Genomic DNA, 14,876 nt, shown 5'->3' on the forward strand with positions numbered 1-14,876 from the left:
GTACTGGCGTGGGAGGTTTGAGGTGAGTATTTTCCCCATACCATCCCAGATCATTCAAGGGTAAGTATACAGATGAAGAAAGGTGAGTATTTTCTCCCCTGTCTAGCAATCTAAGAGTGGGGCTCAGGGGTTGTTTTATGGGGAAGTCACTGTGTCCCACAGTTTGGGGTCCAGGGCTCTTACCTCACCCTGGATCTCTCTTCAGCTTCCCTTGTGCGGCACATGGGTCCACCAGAGAAGGGGTTCATTGCGGCGGTAGCGCCGGGGCCTTGTAAGGTTTCCACGGCGTCTCTCCCCCACAGCGGTCACCAGGCTCTAATCCAGGCCCGGCTTCGGTCGGGGCCTGGACCTTTTCTGCCGGCCACCGGGGGCTAATTTAGGCCCCGGCTTCTGTCGGGGCCTAGTGCGGCGTTTCGGCCCCGCCCCCATCCTCTTTCCGGCGGGTCTTTCTCCCGCGTTTTCCCCCTTCTCTCCGGCGCTTTGCCCCAGCCACTCCCTGGCCTAGGCACAGACCGCGCCGCAGTGACTCTAGCCCCCGCTCTCTCCGTCGGGTGGGCTAGCCTTGCGGGGCCTCCACGCCGCGGCTTCCATTCCCGACGGCCACCGGGAGCTAATTTAGGCCCCGGCTTCGGTCGGGGCCTAGCGCGGCGTTATGGCTCCGCCCCCGTCCTCTTTCCGGCGGGCTTTTCTCCCGCGTCTTCCCCTCTCTCCTCTCCGGCGCTTAGCCCCGCCCACTCCTCTTGGCCTCAGCACAGACTGCGGCCGGCGCCATCTTTGTACTCTCAATCATGCAGCTTCAGCGCCGGCTGCTTTCGGCGCTTCTTGGCTCATGCTGCGGACTTCAGAGTGCGGGGCCTTACACCACTCCCGGCGTGTGGACCCAGCGGTGATTTCTTACAGGACCTGCCTTCCCTGCCGACCTCCTCCTACAGCCGAAGCTATCCACAGGACATCTTCCGTGAGTAGCTCTGCACTGCAGACCAATATCCTTCCTCTGCTTTAGTCAGGCACCTTTTGTGCTCTCCTGTAAGGGCAGTTTCCCCTTAGGTCAGTCCTCTCCCACCTGTCAGGACTGCAGCGATCCCACATCGTTCTGGGCTCCCCCCCCCCTCTGCCCCGAGAGAGTGAGGACCCTATCCCAGTGTGGGCTTCCGCTCTGTCTCAATCTGTGGCGGATCTCACCAGGGTATCCCAGACCCCGGTGTCCGTTCTGGATAGATTGTCCTGGCAGACCTCCGCAGTAGCCAGCGGGTCACAAGTAGCCCCGTCTGAGCCTACCAGGATAGGCCTTAAAGAGGTCCAGACCGGAGCGCCATTGCGACTCCTCTTCCCGTTCCATCTCGCCTCACGGCCCATTTCAGCGGTCAGCTTCTTCCCGATCCTCTCCCGAGTCAGGCGAGGCGTTTTCGGACGCACCTTCAGAGGGACGTTTTGGAGCTGCATTCTGACCAAATCGCTAACAGGGATATGGTTCAGAGCCTCATTGGAGCAATCAACCAGACCCGTGGCATCAAAGATCCCTCTACGGAACGCGCGGATCAGGCGGTTTCGTTTAGACGGTCGAAGCCACCTTCCAAGGTCTTCGCTTCTCACCCTGAATTCAAGAAGGCCCTGACGAGAGAAAAAGAGAATCCGACCAGCCGCTTTCAGAGAGGAAAGCGCCTTGGCGTTTTTTATATCCCTTTTCTCTGGAGCTCACCGCTTATTGGACTCTGTCCTCCAACACGGTCCTCCCGCTATCTGGCGGAGCATCTCTGAAAGAATCTAACTATAGAGTCATAGAATCCTTTGCGAGCTCAGCTTTCGAATCGGCTGCGTCTATTTTTGCCCGGCCATTGCTTATACTTGGGTTTCATTATCCATATCCAAAGGTCACACAACTCCGTCGGAGCATTCTGGACGGGGCCCTCCTGGACAGCTGGCGGAGCTTGCCAACCAGTTTTCTCATGCGGGTGAATACTTGGTCTCCGCTTCCCTGGATGCCGCGTCTTTTGCGGCTCAGGTGTCCAGCAATGCCGTTGCCATCCGTCAGTCCGTTTGGCTCAAGGCCTGACAGGCGGATTTGTCTTCAAAAAGTCCCTTACCAGCCTGCCTTTTTCAGTGTTCACGTCGCTTTGGTTCTAAGTTGGGCCAAATCATTAGGACGCTACCAGGAGGCACAAGTCTACACCTCGTCGCCCCCCTCCTAGATGGCAATTTCGGTCCTTTCTGCCTTTACGTCGCTTCGTGGCGTCAAACTCCTTTTCCCCGCAGCAACAGATGCCACAGGCACGTCAAGAGTAGAAGACTGTTTTCTTTAGACCACACGCCTTCCTGGCGCTCCCGCTCCTCCCAGGGTAGATCCTCCAGGGCAGGACTGGAGGATCCACCTCGGCATGACTCACAGCAAGACGCCAGCCCACTTCCCAGGATGGGCGGTTTTCCCTTCTTCAGGGATGTCTGGATCCCCTCAGCAGAGGACGCATGGGTCAGGGAAGTTGTATCCTCGGGATACAAAATAGAGTTCGTTTCACAACTCAGGGATCGTTTCTTCGGATCCCGACCCCAAGAGTCCCCGTTCTAGTTCCGGGTTTTCTTCGCAGCCACCGCTTCTCTCCTCAAAGCCGGAGTAATAGTTCCCGTCCCAGAAAAAGAACGGTTCACTGGTTGCTATTCCAATCTTTTGTGGTACTGAAAGAAGAAAAGAATAAGAAAAAAAAAAAAAAAAAAAGGGCAAGTTTCGTCCCATTCTGGATCTCAAATTGCTGAACTGGAGAGTTTGTCTGAGACTCTTAAGGATGGATTCCCATCGTTCAGTAATTGCTTCCATGGAGGTTCGAGAACTTTTGTGTTCCATAGAAATTCAGGACGCCTACCTTCATGTCTCGATTTTCCCGGGACATCACAGATTCCTGTGCTTTGTGGTGCTCCAGGACCATTTTCAGTTCTTCACCCTGCCGTTCGTTCTCGCAACCGCTTCCAGGGTTTGCACGAAGACCATGGCGGCGCTGATAGCCATCTTGATGGTCAGAGGCTTATTATTTTTTTCTGTACCTCGGCGACATCCTCTTCTAGGCTCCGTCCCCCTTTTTCTCAGGCTCACCAGAGCCTGTCCATCGTCCTCTACACCCTAGTCCGCTTCGGGTGGCTTGTCAACATGAAGAAATCCTGTCTTGTTGCTTCCCAGCGCCTCGTTTTTCGGGGCATGCTCTTCGACACTCGTCAGACCAAAGTCTTCCTTCCCGAGGACAAGAGATCCATCCTTCGTCGGGATGTACCCTTGCTTTAGGGTCCTCGGCTTCCCTTCTTCTGATCGCCCATGAAGTTTCTGGGCAGGATGGTAGTGACGTTCGAAGCAATCCCCTTTGCCCAATTTCACTCTCAACCTCTTTAGCAGGCCATTCTGTCACAGTGGGACAGTGCTGTCTTGTCCCTGGATCGTCCTATCCGACTCTCTTCCCGAGTCAAGGGTCCCTCAGCTGGTGGCTGACGTCACCTCTCATCTCCCAGGGCATGTCCTTCCTTCCAGTTCTTTGGCAAGTGGTGACGACGGACGCCAGCCTGCTTGGCTGGGGCGCTGTGTTTCGCCATCTGACTGCTTGGGGTCGTTGGTCGGCGCAGGAGTCTCTTCCGCAGATCAACATCCTCGAGCTTCGGGCCATCTTTCTCTTCCCTCGTCACTAGGGAAGGATTCTCAGGGGTCTACAATGCCATGGAGGTGGCATATGTCAGTCATAAAGGGGGGACTCGGAGCTCCTTGGCCGAGGTATCCAAGATCCTCCTCTGGGCAGAGGCAATGGTTCTGGTGATATCCACGGTGCATATCCCCGGCACGGACAATTGGGCCGCCGACTTCTGCAGCTGCGAGGGTCTCGCGGCAGGGTTATGGTCCTTGCATCAGGAGGTCTTCCATCAGATTTGTCTTCGATGGGGGACTCCGGACGTGGCCCTCTCTGCGTCCCGAAGGAACAGGAAGGTTCCTTTGGTTCGTCTCCAGATCTCGCGACCCTCCCGCGTGGGCGTCTACGCTTTGGCCTCCAGGGTCTGATCTGCCACCCGAATTATCGGTCGCTCAGTTTACGGCATGGCTGTGGACTCCACAGTTATAAGAGCGTCTGGCCTTTCGTCCCGGTCGAGTCACACTACAATCCAGGCTAGGAAGCCTTCGTTGTCTTCCAGGTTCTACTATCGTACCCGGAAGACTTTCGTTCATGCGAGCCCAACCGCTTTTCACCTATGTCCTTTTCCCTGCCTTCCATTTGGTTTTCCTTCAGGCAGGACTGGATTCGGGCTTCACTCTCTCTCCCTAAAGGGCCAGGTTCCTGCGCTCTTCTTCCCTTTAAGAAGACATTATCTTCTCAGCCACAGGTTAAGACCTTCCTTCAAGGAGTAGCCCACGCTGTCCCTCCTTACAGGGCCTCTGTGGATTCATGGTATTTAAAGGTTGTGTTGGTTGTTCTTAGGGGTTTCCCCTTTGAGCCTCTCAGGGAGTTTTTCCCTGTCAGTTCTATCTCGGAAGGTGGCTTTTCTCAGGTCCATCGCTTCGATCCGCCGCGTTTTTGAGTTGGCGGCCATTTCTTGCCGACCTCCTTTCTTGATTTTCCACAAGGACAAGGTGGTCCCAGGCCTCCGCCTTCCTTCATTTCACGAGGTGGTTTTCATCGTTCCACCTCAACGAGGACATCGTTCTACCTTCCTTTGTCCAGCTCCGAATCATCCTCTGGAGCGATAGTGGAACAGGCTGGACCTCGTCAGGGCAGTGAGTTTCTCCCTGGCTAGCACGGCCGCTTTCCGAAAGATGGATTCTCTGTTCGCCATCCTTGATGGCGTGCGTAGAGGCCTGCCGGCTTCCAAGGCGACTATTGCTCGCTCGATTAGAACGGCAATTTTGGGAGCTTACCGGGTCAAGAACAGAGTGCCCCCTCCTGAGATATAGGCTCACTCTACCCGGGCAGTCGGCGCTTCCAGTGCGGTACGTCACAGGGCTTTCGCCGACAGTTTTGCAAAGCGGCAACCTGGTCTTCCATCCACATGTTTTCGCCGAACTACGGCAGACTCCAGCCTGGGCAGAAGGATCCTGCAGGCGGCAGTGGTGAGTCCTTGGACCTGATGGAAGTATGTTTTTCCCACCCCAGGGACTGCTTTGGGACGTCCCATGGTTCCTGTGTCCCCCAATGAAAGGCGATAGAGAAAACAGGATTTTTGGTTGCTTACCGTAAAATCTGTTTCTCGGAGCCTTCATTGGGGGACACAGCACCCTCCCAAGTTGAACAGCTCTGTTTACTGTATACTTTTGAGTTCTTTGAACACTCTTTGAGAGTTTGAAACTGTTAATCTATGGAGCGCCGTGGAATTTGTTGGCGCTATGTAGATAAAGTTTATTATTATTATATTATTATTCTTTCGCTTTTACACGTTGCTTCTCCTACTGCTTTCTCACTAACTGAATATCCTACTTCCTGTCGGTAGGGTGTACACTGCAGAGGAGGAGCTAACTTTTTTTATTTGCATAGTGTCAGCCTCCTAGTGGCAGCAGCATACACCCATGGTTCCTGTGTCCCCCAATGAAGGCTCCGAGAAACAGATTTTACGGTAAGCAACCAAAAATCCTGTTTTAGCTTACTGTCACATTTGGAGAGTCAGGCCGGCACAAAGTTAGGGTTGTACATATGGGGGGACAGTGACGGCTAGGATGTATATGTCAGTAAAGAGTTAAACCTAACTAAAAATTGTCCATCAGTTGCTCTTCAGGTTGTTTAACCTTTTCTTCCCCCGGTAGGAGCTGCTGCAGGAGGAGACCCGACAGAAGTTGAACCTCAGCAGCCGCATCCGTCAGCTGGAAGAGGAGAAGAACAATCTACAAGAGCAGCAGGAGGAAGAGGAAGAGGCCAGGAAAGCGCTTGAGAAGCAGATCCTCTCCCTCCAGGCACAGGTAGGACCTCAGTTCTTGTACAACATCAGTGGGCCACACTGTAGTCTGGTCTTGTACCCTTTTACTGTTTTTGCAGTTCTCGTAATTGGCTGTTTTCTTCTTGCTTAGCTTACAGACTCCAAGAAAAAGGTGGAAGACGATGTGGGCACAATAGAAGGCCTGGAAGAGGTCAAGAAGAAGCTGATGAAAGATATGGAGTTGGTGGGTCAGCGCTTAGAAGAAAAAGGACTGGCCTACGAGAAGTTGGAGAAAACCAAAAACAGACTTCAGCAGGAGCTGGATGACCTGATGGTGGACCTGGATCACCAGAGGCAGATTGTGTCCAACCTGGAGAAGAAGCAGAAGAAGTTTGACCAGGTGGGTTTTCAGTCACAACCATGTAGATGGCTGTCCTTCACCCTGTAGGCTACTAAACCACTATGACATTTTTATCCTTTGTCACCGCTTGCAGCTCCTCGCTGAAGAGAAAAACATCTCTGCTCGATGTGCCGAAGAACGTGACAGAGCGGAGGCCGATGCTCGAGAGAAGGAGACCAAGGCGCTCTCTCTGGCAAGATCCCTTGAAGAAGCACTGGAGGCTCGAGATGAGTTTGAGAGGCTGAACAAGCAACTCAGGGCTGAGATGGAGGATCTCATGAGCTCAAAAGATGATGTCGGGAAGAACGTGAGCACGGATGGCAGCCATAATTGATATTTGTAGTATGATTTCAGGGTTACAGCCGCTATCTCACCACCGCTTGCTTTTGCAGGTCCATGAGTTGGAGAAGTCTAAGCGCACTCTAGAGCAGCAGGTGGAGGAGATGAGGACTCAGCTTGAAGAGTTAGAGGATGAGCTTCAGGGCACAGAAGATGCCAAGCTCAGGTTGGAGGTGAACATGCAGGCCATGAAAGCGCAATTCGAAAGAGACCTCCAGGCGCGTGATGAGCAGAATGAAGAGAAGAAACGTATGTTGGTGAAGCAGGTGAGTGGTATATAGATTGGTTTGGTAGTTGTAGTTGCCAGGACCAGATAAACATGAATGTATTTCTACATCTCTAAGGTGAGAGAAATGGAAGCCGAGCTGGAAGATGAACGCAAGCAGCGAGCTCTGGCTGTTGCCGCTAAGAAGAAGTTGGAAATGGATTTGAAGGATCTGGAATCACAAATGGAGGGGGCAAATAAGGGCCGGGAGGACGCAATTAAACAGCTGCGTAAACTGCAGGTAATGTTACGTAGTCATATGGACAGAACACCAGGCTAGAAAACGAAGGGTTGCTTTAATTATCTTCTCTATCTCAATAGGGGCAAATGAAGGATTACCAGCGGGAACTTGAAGAGGCAAGAGCTTCTCGAGATGACATCTTCACTCAGTCAAAGGAGAATGAGAAGAAGTTGAAGAATCTAGAGGCAGAAATTCTCCAACTCCAAGAGGTAATTTGTCACCACGACGTGGCCAATATTACAGATGTGCTTCACTAGTTATTGGGTCAACAGTGTTATTACTAATGTCCACAGGAACTCGCGGCTTCTGAGCGATCCAGACGTCACGCTGAACAGGAGAGGGATGAGCTGGCCGATGAGATCTCAAACAGCACCTCAGGAAAGTGAGTGGTTCTAACGTTCAGTTTTTTCATGTTTAACCTTCAGAATGGGAAGGAGCTTGGTCGTGATTATAGGTCTGAGTGTCCGTGGGGTATAAAATTGTCTTTATCCCTGACAGGTCTGCCCTCCTGGATGAGAAGAGGCGTTTGGAAGCTAGAATCGCCCAACTTGAGGAAGAGCTGGAAGAGGAGCAAAGCAACATGGAGCTTCTGAATGATCGATTCCGCAAAACCACTCTCCAGGTGGGAGTATAAGCTTGGGCCCAAATTATGGCCATGGCAGGGGGATTATAGTACGACTTGATGATACTACTTCATTGTTCTGCATAGAAGACCATTTGAATTAATTGGCAGCCATGTAAATATCTGTGCTTATCTTATTGTCTTCATTGCGCACTAGGCCAAAGCATTACTCGCAAACATTCCCAACACTAGCATAAAGGATGCAAGTGCAAGTAGAGCTCTAGGGATGAGGAGACATATCTTCTGGTGTTAGAAACATGTTGATAAAATACATTTTCTTGGGTGCTCGGGGGGGGCGGGGGGGCTTTGGACACAAAAACGATGGGTAATATGCTGCCATCTGGAGGCTGACAATAAGAATACTTCTTAGAAAAAGTTGTCTCCCTTTCACCCTCCCCGTAAAAAAACAATACAGCAGATACAGACACCATCCACCTCTCGTGTCTCCCCTTTTCCTCATAGTTTGTAAGCTTGCGAGCAGGGCCCTCATTCCTCCTGGTATCTGTTTTGAACTGTATTTCTGTTATGCTGTAATGTCTATTGTCTGTACAAGTCCCCTCTATAATTTGTAAAGCGCTGCGGAATATGTTGGCGCTATATAAATAAAAATTATTATTATTATTACAGTGACATAAAATAGAAAGGAATAACAAAGAAAATTACTAAACCTGGGTCATGGGAAATGGCAGAGATTTATAGAGGAAGAACTGCAGTGAAACATGGATAAATCCTACACAGCAATGTACAGTAACTTCCTGGCAATGAACATAGTTGGCATTGGCTTTTTTTCAAATTTAAATTTTTATTGAAGGATTATATCATTTTCAATTACAAGGAGACAAAAAAAGAATAAACAGGACAATATCGGCATTAATCATAAAATATATGTATTATGTCCAATAAAACATCAAGTTATAAGAAGAGAAAGGAGGGAACAGCTTAAGCTATCATTATTGGTATTGGCTTTTTATTAACACAAATTACACCCACATACCTCCCCGCTGGTGAATCCTAACAGGGCTGGACTTCTGAAAACTATTTGGTGTGTCTTAGAAAATTGAGATTACCAACATTTTACGATATCTTTGCCCCTGGAGCTCCCTGGTGGGAGATATTACTATCATCTTTCCTATCACAAATTTATCTGTTCGTAAATAGGAGACTTGGCATATATATTGTCATCCATCTTGTCGGCGACGTGAAATCATGCTTTGCATTAGCTTATCATATTTTCAAAAATGACTTTCCGGTTATATTGACGCAGTCCATAAAACCTCACTTCATAATTTATATATGCAAATTGCCTCTTCTGCAAAAATTTCATAATTTCTAGAAGTTAGGCAAAGAATTTTACCTTTTCTTTATACCTGGGGCTCTTATTGCTAACCGGTCGTAAATTTGTCCTTCACCGCATTCTTGTGCATTCAAGGGAAGATTGGCCTCACATCTGCTAGCCATTAGGATTTTCCTTACCCTGTTTCCAAAGGAGAGGGGGTCAGCTGCATGGGGTCATGTAAAGGTAACTTGATACATTGCAAGGTTTTTGTCAATTATGAGACTTCTTATAGATTTGCAATCATATCTATAACATACTGCTATTGAACTAAAGGTACCGTCACACTAGACGATATCGCTAGCGATCCGTGACGTTGCAGCGTCCTCGCTAGCGATATCGTCCAGTGTGACAGGCAGCAGCGATCAGGCCCCTGCTGTGCTGTCGCTGGTCGGGGAAGAAAGTCCAGAACTTTATTTGGTCGCTGGATCTCCCGCTGACATCGCTGAATCGGCGTGTGTGACACCGATTCAGCGATGTCTTCGCTGGTAACCAGGGTAAACATCGGGTAACTAAGCGCAGGGCCGCGCTTAGTAACCCGATGTTTACCCTGGTTACCATCCTAAAAAGTAAAAAAAACAACCGCTACATACTTACCTACCGCTGTCTGTCCTCGGCGCTCTGCTTCTCTGGTCTGGCTGTGAGCGCCGGGCAGCCGGAAAGCAGAGCAGTGACGTCACCGCTCTGCTTTCCGGCCGCTGTGATCACAGCCAGACCAGAGAAGCAGAGCGCCGAGGACAGACAGCGGTAGGTAAGTATGTAGCGGTTGTTTTTTTACTTTTAGGATGGTAACCAGGGTAAACATCGGGTTACTAAGCGCGGCCCTGCGCTTAGTAACCCGATGTTTACCCTGGTTACCGGGGACCTCGGGATCGTTGGTCGCTGGAGAGCTGTCTGTGTGACAGCTCTCCAGCGACCAAACAGCGACGCTGCAGCGATCCGGATCGTTGTCGGTATCGCTGCAGCGTCGCTTAGTGTGACGGTACCTTTACTGATTAGCTGGGTGTCAGCTGCCAAAGATAGACTGTTGAGGGGGGCGCTGAATATTTTCTGAGATCCATTCTTGGTGTCAGCCTCCAGGTGGCAGCAACTAACCTATAGTTTCTTTGATTCCTATAAAGGCTGATAAAGAGAAATTACGGGGAGTACCAAAACTTTTTTTTATTGCCCCCTTCCCTCCCCCCCCCCCCCCCCCAAAAAAAAAAAAAAAAAAAAATGGATTGAGCTGGATAAACATCCCCCCTTCATTATTGGCTAATACTCGACTATGCCACTGTCTGTCTTAGATGCTCCATCATCCACATTAAACCTATGGTGAGCTGGTGTATTTTCCTTTACATTCTTTTATAAACATTTCCATCCCTAGGTGGACACACTCAACGCTGAGCTTTCCGGGGAGCGTAGCTCAGCCCAAAAGAGTGAAAATGCTCGGCAGCAACTAGAGCGTCAAAACAAGGAGCTGAAAGCCAAACTCCAGGAGCTGGAGGGAACTGTGAAGTCCAAATTTAAAGCCACTATTGCCACTCTTGAATCAAAGATTGCACAGCTGGAGGAGCAGCTGGAACAGGAGGCCAAGTAAGTATCCGAGTGAGGTGGTTGTGCGTCGATCTAAAGAAAGACTTGTCCATAACAAGTGGTGACCTGTGTTCTGCCTCTCCCTGCAGAGAGCGAGCCGCATCCAACAAGCTGGTGCGCAGGACAGAGAAGAAGCTAAAGGAAGTGTTCATGCAAGTGGAAGATGAACGGCGACATGCGGACCAGTACAAAGAACAGGTTCGGGTCCAGATGTGAATCACAATGATTAGGTTTAAAACCTATAGGGCTCTACTGAAATAAATCCCTGGCTAATTCTTATACAGATGGAAAAAGCCAACGTACGCATGAAACAACTGAAGAGGCAGCTGGAAGAAGCGGAAGAGGAAGCCACTCGTGCAAATGCTTCCAGGCGCAAGTTACAGCGGGAGCTGGATGATGCATCGGAGGCCAATGAGGGTCTGATCCGTGAAGTGTCCACCCTGAAGAACAGGCTCAGGTGGGCAAACGAGCTCAGTAAAGGGATTGTCCTGCCTTGTTATTGATGAGGCCATGACTGCAAAATAGGTGTTGTGGTAACCATAAAGAGTATAAACCAACCCAACTCTCCCATTTAATACGCCTTTTTGGCTCATAGGAAACTTATTTGTATTTAAAAAATGTGATAAGGGGCTGTTGGACCCCAGTTGATGAAGTAGCTAAGTGTTCTTATGGGGAGTCTGTCACTCCCAATTTTAAACTTAACAAACCTGTAGAGAACTTGGTCTTATAAAAATCAGACCTGCGGTATAGATTTCAGAATGTTTTAGTTTATATGCAAGTGATGGCTCCTCGGTAAACCCTTCAGTGTTGCATAGGACTCCTCGATGCACCCTTTGGTGGGGCCTAGGGCTCCTCGATGCACCCTCTGGTGGGGCCTCCACGGTGCACCCTCTGCTGGGGCCTTGGGCTCCTTAGTGCACCATTCCATCCTCTCAATCAGCATCCCTTTAGTTTAATTGACAGCACCCAGTTGCCCAGAACGAGTCCTGCCTGAATTAAATCCCCGTCTTTGAATGTCTGCACTGACAGGAGTCCACCGAACATGAGCACACATTCAGTGTACACTCTCATGCCATTCCTGTAGGCTGGGCTGGTTTTAGACAAAGTGGGGCCCCAATTGCTAACATATTTCACAATCGCAAAGAAACATTTCTGTTGTATTTAAATGTGCTGAGGTCAGGCCATTAAACGAGCGTGATCGACAATATTGAAGTCGTTCGACGCTTGTTTCCTGGCCTGTTTACTGCGGCTGAGGAACAATGATGGGAATAGATAATCTTCGATACAGTATAATGCAGACCGCCTCATAATGTAGCCCCTTCATATAGTATAATGCAGCCCCTTCAGAATATAATGCAGTTCCTTCAGTCTAATGCAGCCCCTTCAGAGTATAATGCAGCCCCCTCAGTCTAATGCAGCCCCCCACACACAGTATAATGCAGCCCCTTCAGAGTATAATGCAGCCCCCTCAGTCTAATGCAGCCGCACACACACAGAGTATAATGCAACACACACACCTTACCACTCCTCCTCGCTGCCCTGGCTTCTGCAGTGCATCTCCTCAGCTCCACTGCTGGCACACACTGAGTCAGAAGCAGATGGGGAGTGATGGGAGAGGGAGCATCATTTGACGCTCTCTCCTCTCACTGCTTTCAACTGTATCTATGATGCCAATAAGTTGAATGTGCGATGCGGGGTGGGCGGCACTGGGACCTTCTTACCCACGGGCCTCATGATGTGTCGCTATTAGACGCGCTCCACTGGCTGTGGGCATCTGGAGGAGCGGGGTCCCTAGGCAGCTGCCTGGTCTGCCTGCCCCAAACACCGACCCTGCCTGTAGGCAGCGAGCTGCCACTGCAGACAGGAGAGAGGGATGAAGGTGCACATGCGCTGACATTGTGTGTGCGCCCTCACTGGGCTCCTCTAGTAAGGACGTGTAAGGCAGTGGATTAATTTCAGGCTCAGCTTGTACTGGACAAGGGGAAATGCCTAGCGTGCTGATTGAGGGGGCAGAAAGGTGCACAAGGAGCAATCAGTTGCATAAGAAATAAAATCTTTAGTTTTTCCAAGGGAAAAAAACAAGGGAAATCTATATTGCAGGTATGACAGTGTCGTAAATAACCGTCTTCTGTTGCAGGAGGGGTGGTCCCATGTCTTTCTCCTCAACAACATCTTCTAGTCGTTCCGGTCGCCGCCAGCTTCAGATAGAAGGCGCTTCCCTGGATCTTTCAGATGACGATACGGAGAGTAAAACCAATGATGTCAACGAGACATCGGCTTCTTCTCCAGCCGAGTGACTTCCCTCCCCAACATTCCTCTGCCAGAATCTGGGCCGCCTAGGGAGCAAGAATGAAGGGACATGAAACTGCACCAAGGGATTAGCCGGTCTGGAGGAGTCTGTATCGCACTTCTCTCCAGCATTGGTCTCTCTATTGCTAAATCACAAATCCGTTTCGAATCAGTTTCCTGCAGAATGTTCTCGATTTCTACCGAAACTGTTGTGAAGACCACCTTCCTTGTCCCCCATACACAGAAGGCAGGCATCAAAGATTTACTTATTCCGACTCTACATTTCCTATAAAGGCGTCTGTTTTAAGACTTTTCTTTTTTTGCTTTCTTTTTCTTTATAGCATCATGTGGATAAAAAATAAACAAATAAATCGCCTACACTACATGTCCATATCCCACATGGGTGACGACGGGGGTGAAGGGAAGATGTGAGATTCCTGCCCCATTTTGCATGTTGTATCTGGTCTCGCTCTTTTCCAGTCTGTGGTGGACTGCAGAACAGAAGTTTCATGACTAAACTGTGAATTTACCAGATTTATCATTTTTCATTAACTGAAGGATTCTGGATCAGGCACGGACTGTCCGTTTTTCGCTCCCGGCACCAGCTATTCCGCATCATGCCAACACTGTGAGGTTGGTTGACTGGGTAAATTCTATCCAAAATGCATTTCAATTAGCACTTTGTTCAGATCCCACTTGAAATTTTTAAAAACCTGAAAACAAATATTTAATGACATAAATGGTGCCTTAGACACTTAGTCAATTGCGAATATTAAAATACATATCCACTTCTCGCAGCAGATTGTATGAGATTATTATATGACTGTGCATTATATCACTAGGAAGTCCAGTTCGGAAGTCAGTATTACTCAGAACATGTGCTGGAAATATCATGGCTTTTTTTTTTTTTTTTCGTATCAAAAGCTTCATACGCCACAGGATTAAGGAGGGAGGTGTTGTCTTGCCTCTTCCTTGACCCATGAGGATTAATACAGGTTATCTGTGCGCATAAAATGTCTGTCTTGTTATATATATATATTTTTTTTTTCTACATAACAGCTGCCGAAATCACCTCCCCATCCCCTGGGATCTCCCTTTTCCCCCTCACCCCCGTGTATATCCCATATTTCTAGACAAAGAATTTTGTATGACAATAAACGTATTCATTATAGAATTTGCTTCCTCTGATTTCAGAAAACAACACGTACCGTCCACATGTAGTATTGGGTGGTTGGTGATGGGCTGCAGCGCCACTGTTGGCAGAATAGCTAGTATGATAAGAAATGTTCTTATGGTGTCTTGTTTTTGGCTGGCCGGCAGCTTGTGGCGGCAGAAAGCTTCCTCTTACTGTTCCGCCTCCATTAGAACTTCATGAAAGAAAGCTTCCTCTGTCATTTTGCTAGCGCTAAATTTTCATTGTTGGCGGCTTGCTTTGAACGAAACCTTCCTCTCACTCAAGACCTTAAAGAAGCCATGTTTTTTTAATGTCGGCTAAAATATGAAAAAAGATCCTAAAAATCAGATCCTACTCTGCTGACTCGCTCAATTTACTTATCATTCATCAGAAAATGGGTTTACCAGAATTAAGACTTCCAAATAATCTGATGTCATTTGGAAGGAGAGCGCTGGTTTTCTTACATTACATGTGGTATTCTAAAATGTACAACCCCTTTTAGCCTTAATTGTGCAGCTTTGGTCCTTGAGAAGCACCCAGATGGAAGGGAGGAGTTGTATCTACTATATAATTGTCTGTCTGTCCCGGATATTCATTGGTCGCGGCCTCTGTCTGTCATGGTATCCAAGTCGCTGATTGGTCTCGCCAGCTGCCTGTCATGGCTGCCGCGACCAATCAGCGATGGCCACAGTCCGATTAGTCCCTCCCTACTCCCCTGCAGTCGGCGCCCGCTCCATACTCCCGCAGTGACCGCTCACACAGGGTTAATG

General features: G+C 49.2%; 1 protein-coding gene across 3 annotated transcripts in view; it reads left to right on the forward strand.

Moving 5' to 3' along the window:
• Positions 1-14,106, forward strand: part of MYH10 (myosin heavy chain 10) — a 97,083-nt gene extending 82,977 nt beyond the window's left edge. For all 3 annotated transcript variants that reach the window (XM_069750654.1, XM_069750655.1, XM_069750656.1), the window contains 12 exons: positions 5,759-5,911; positions 6,020-6,268; positions 6,363-6,575; positions 6,661-6,873; positions 6,952-7,113; positions 7,194-7,322; positions 7,407-7,495; positions 7,612-7,735; positions 10,435-10,643; positions 10,733-10,841; positions 10,928-11,100; positions 12,781-14,106. In XM_069750654.1, coding sequence (XP_069606755.1) covers positions 5,759-5,911; positions 6,020-6,268; positions 6,363-6,575; positions 6,661-6,873; positions 6,952-7,113; positions 7,194-7,322; positions 7,407-7,495; positions 7,612-7,735; positions 10,435-10,643; positions 10,733-10,841; positions 10,928-11,100; positions 12,781-12,940 — 1,983 coding nt within the window. In that variant the 3' untranslated portion in view covers positions 12,941-14,106. The remainder of the gene's footprint in view (positions 1-5,758; positions 5,912-6,019; positions 6,269-6,362; positions 6,576-6,660; positions 6,874-6,951; positions 7,114-7,193; positions 7,323-7,406; positions 7,496-7,611; positions 7,736-10,434; positions 10,644-10,732; positions 10,842-10,927; positions 11,101-12,780) is intronic.
• The last annotated feature ends 770 nt before the right edge of the window (positions 14,107-14,876 follow it).

The sequence above is a fragment of the Ranitomeya imitator genome, chromosome 2 (genome assembly GCF_032444005.1).
Source record: "Ranitomeya imitator isolate aRanImi1 chromosome 2, aRanImi1.pri, whole genome shotgun sequence".
NCBI classification, from domain to species: Eukaryota; Metazoa; Chordata; class Amphibia; order Anura; family Dendrobatidae; genus Ranitomeya; species Ranitomeya imitator.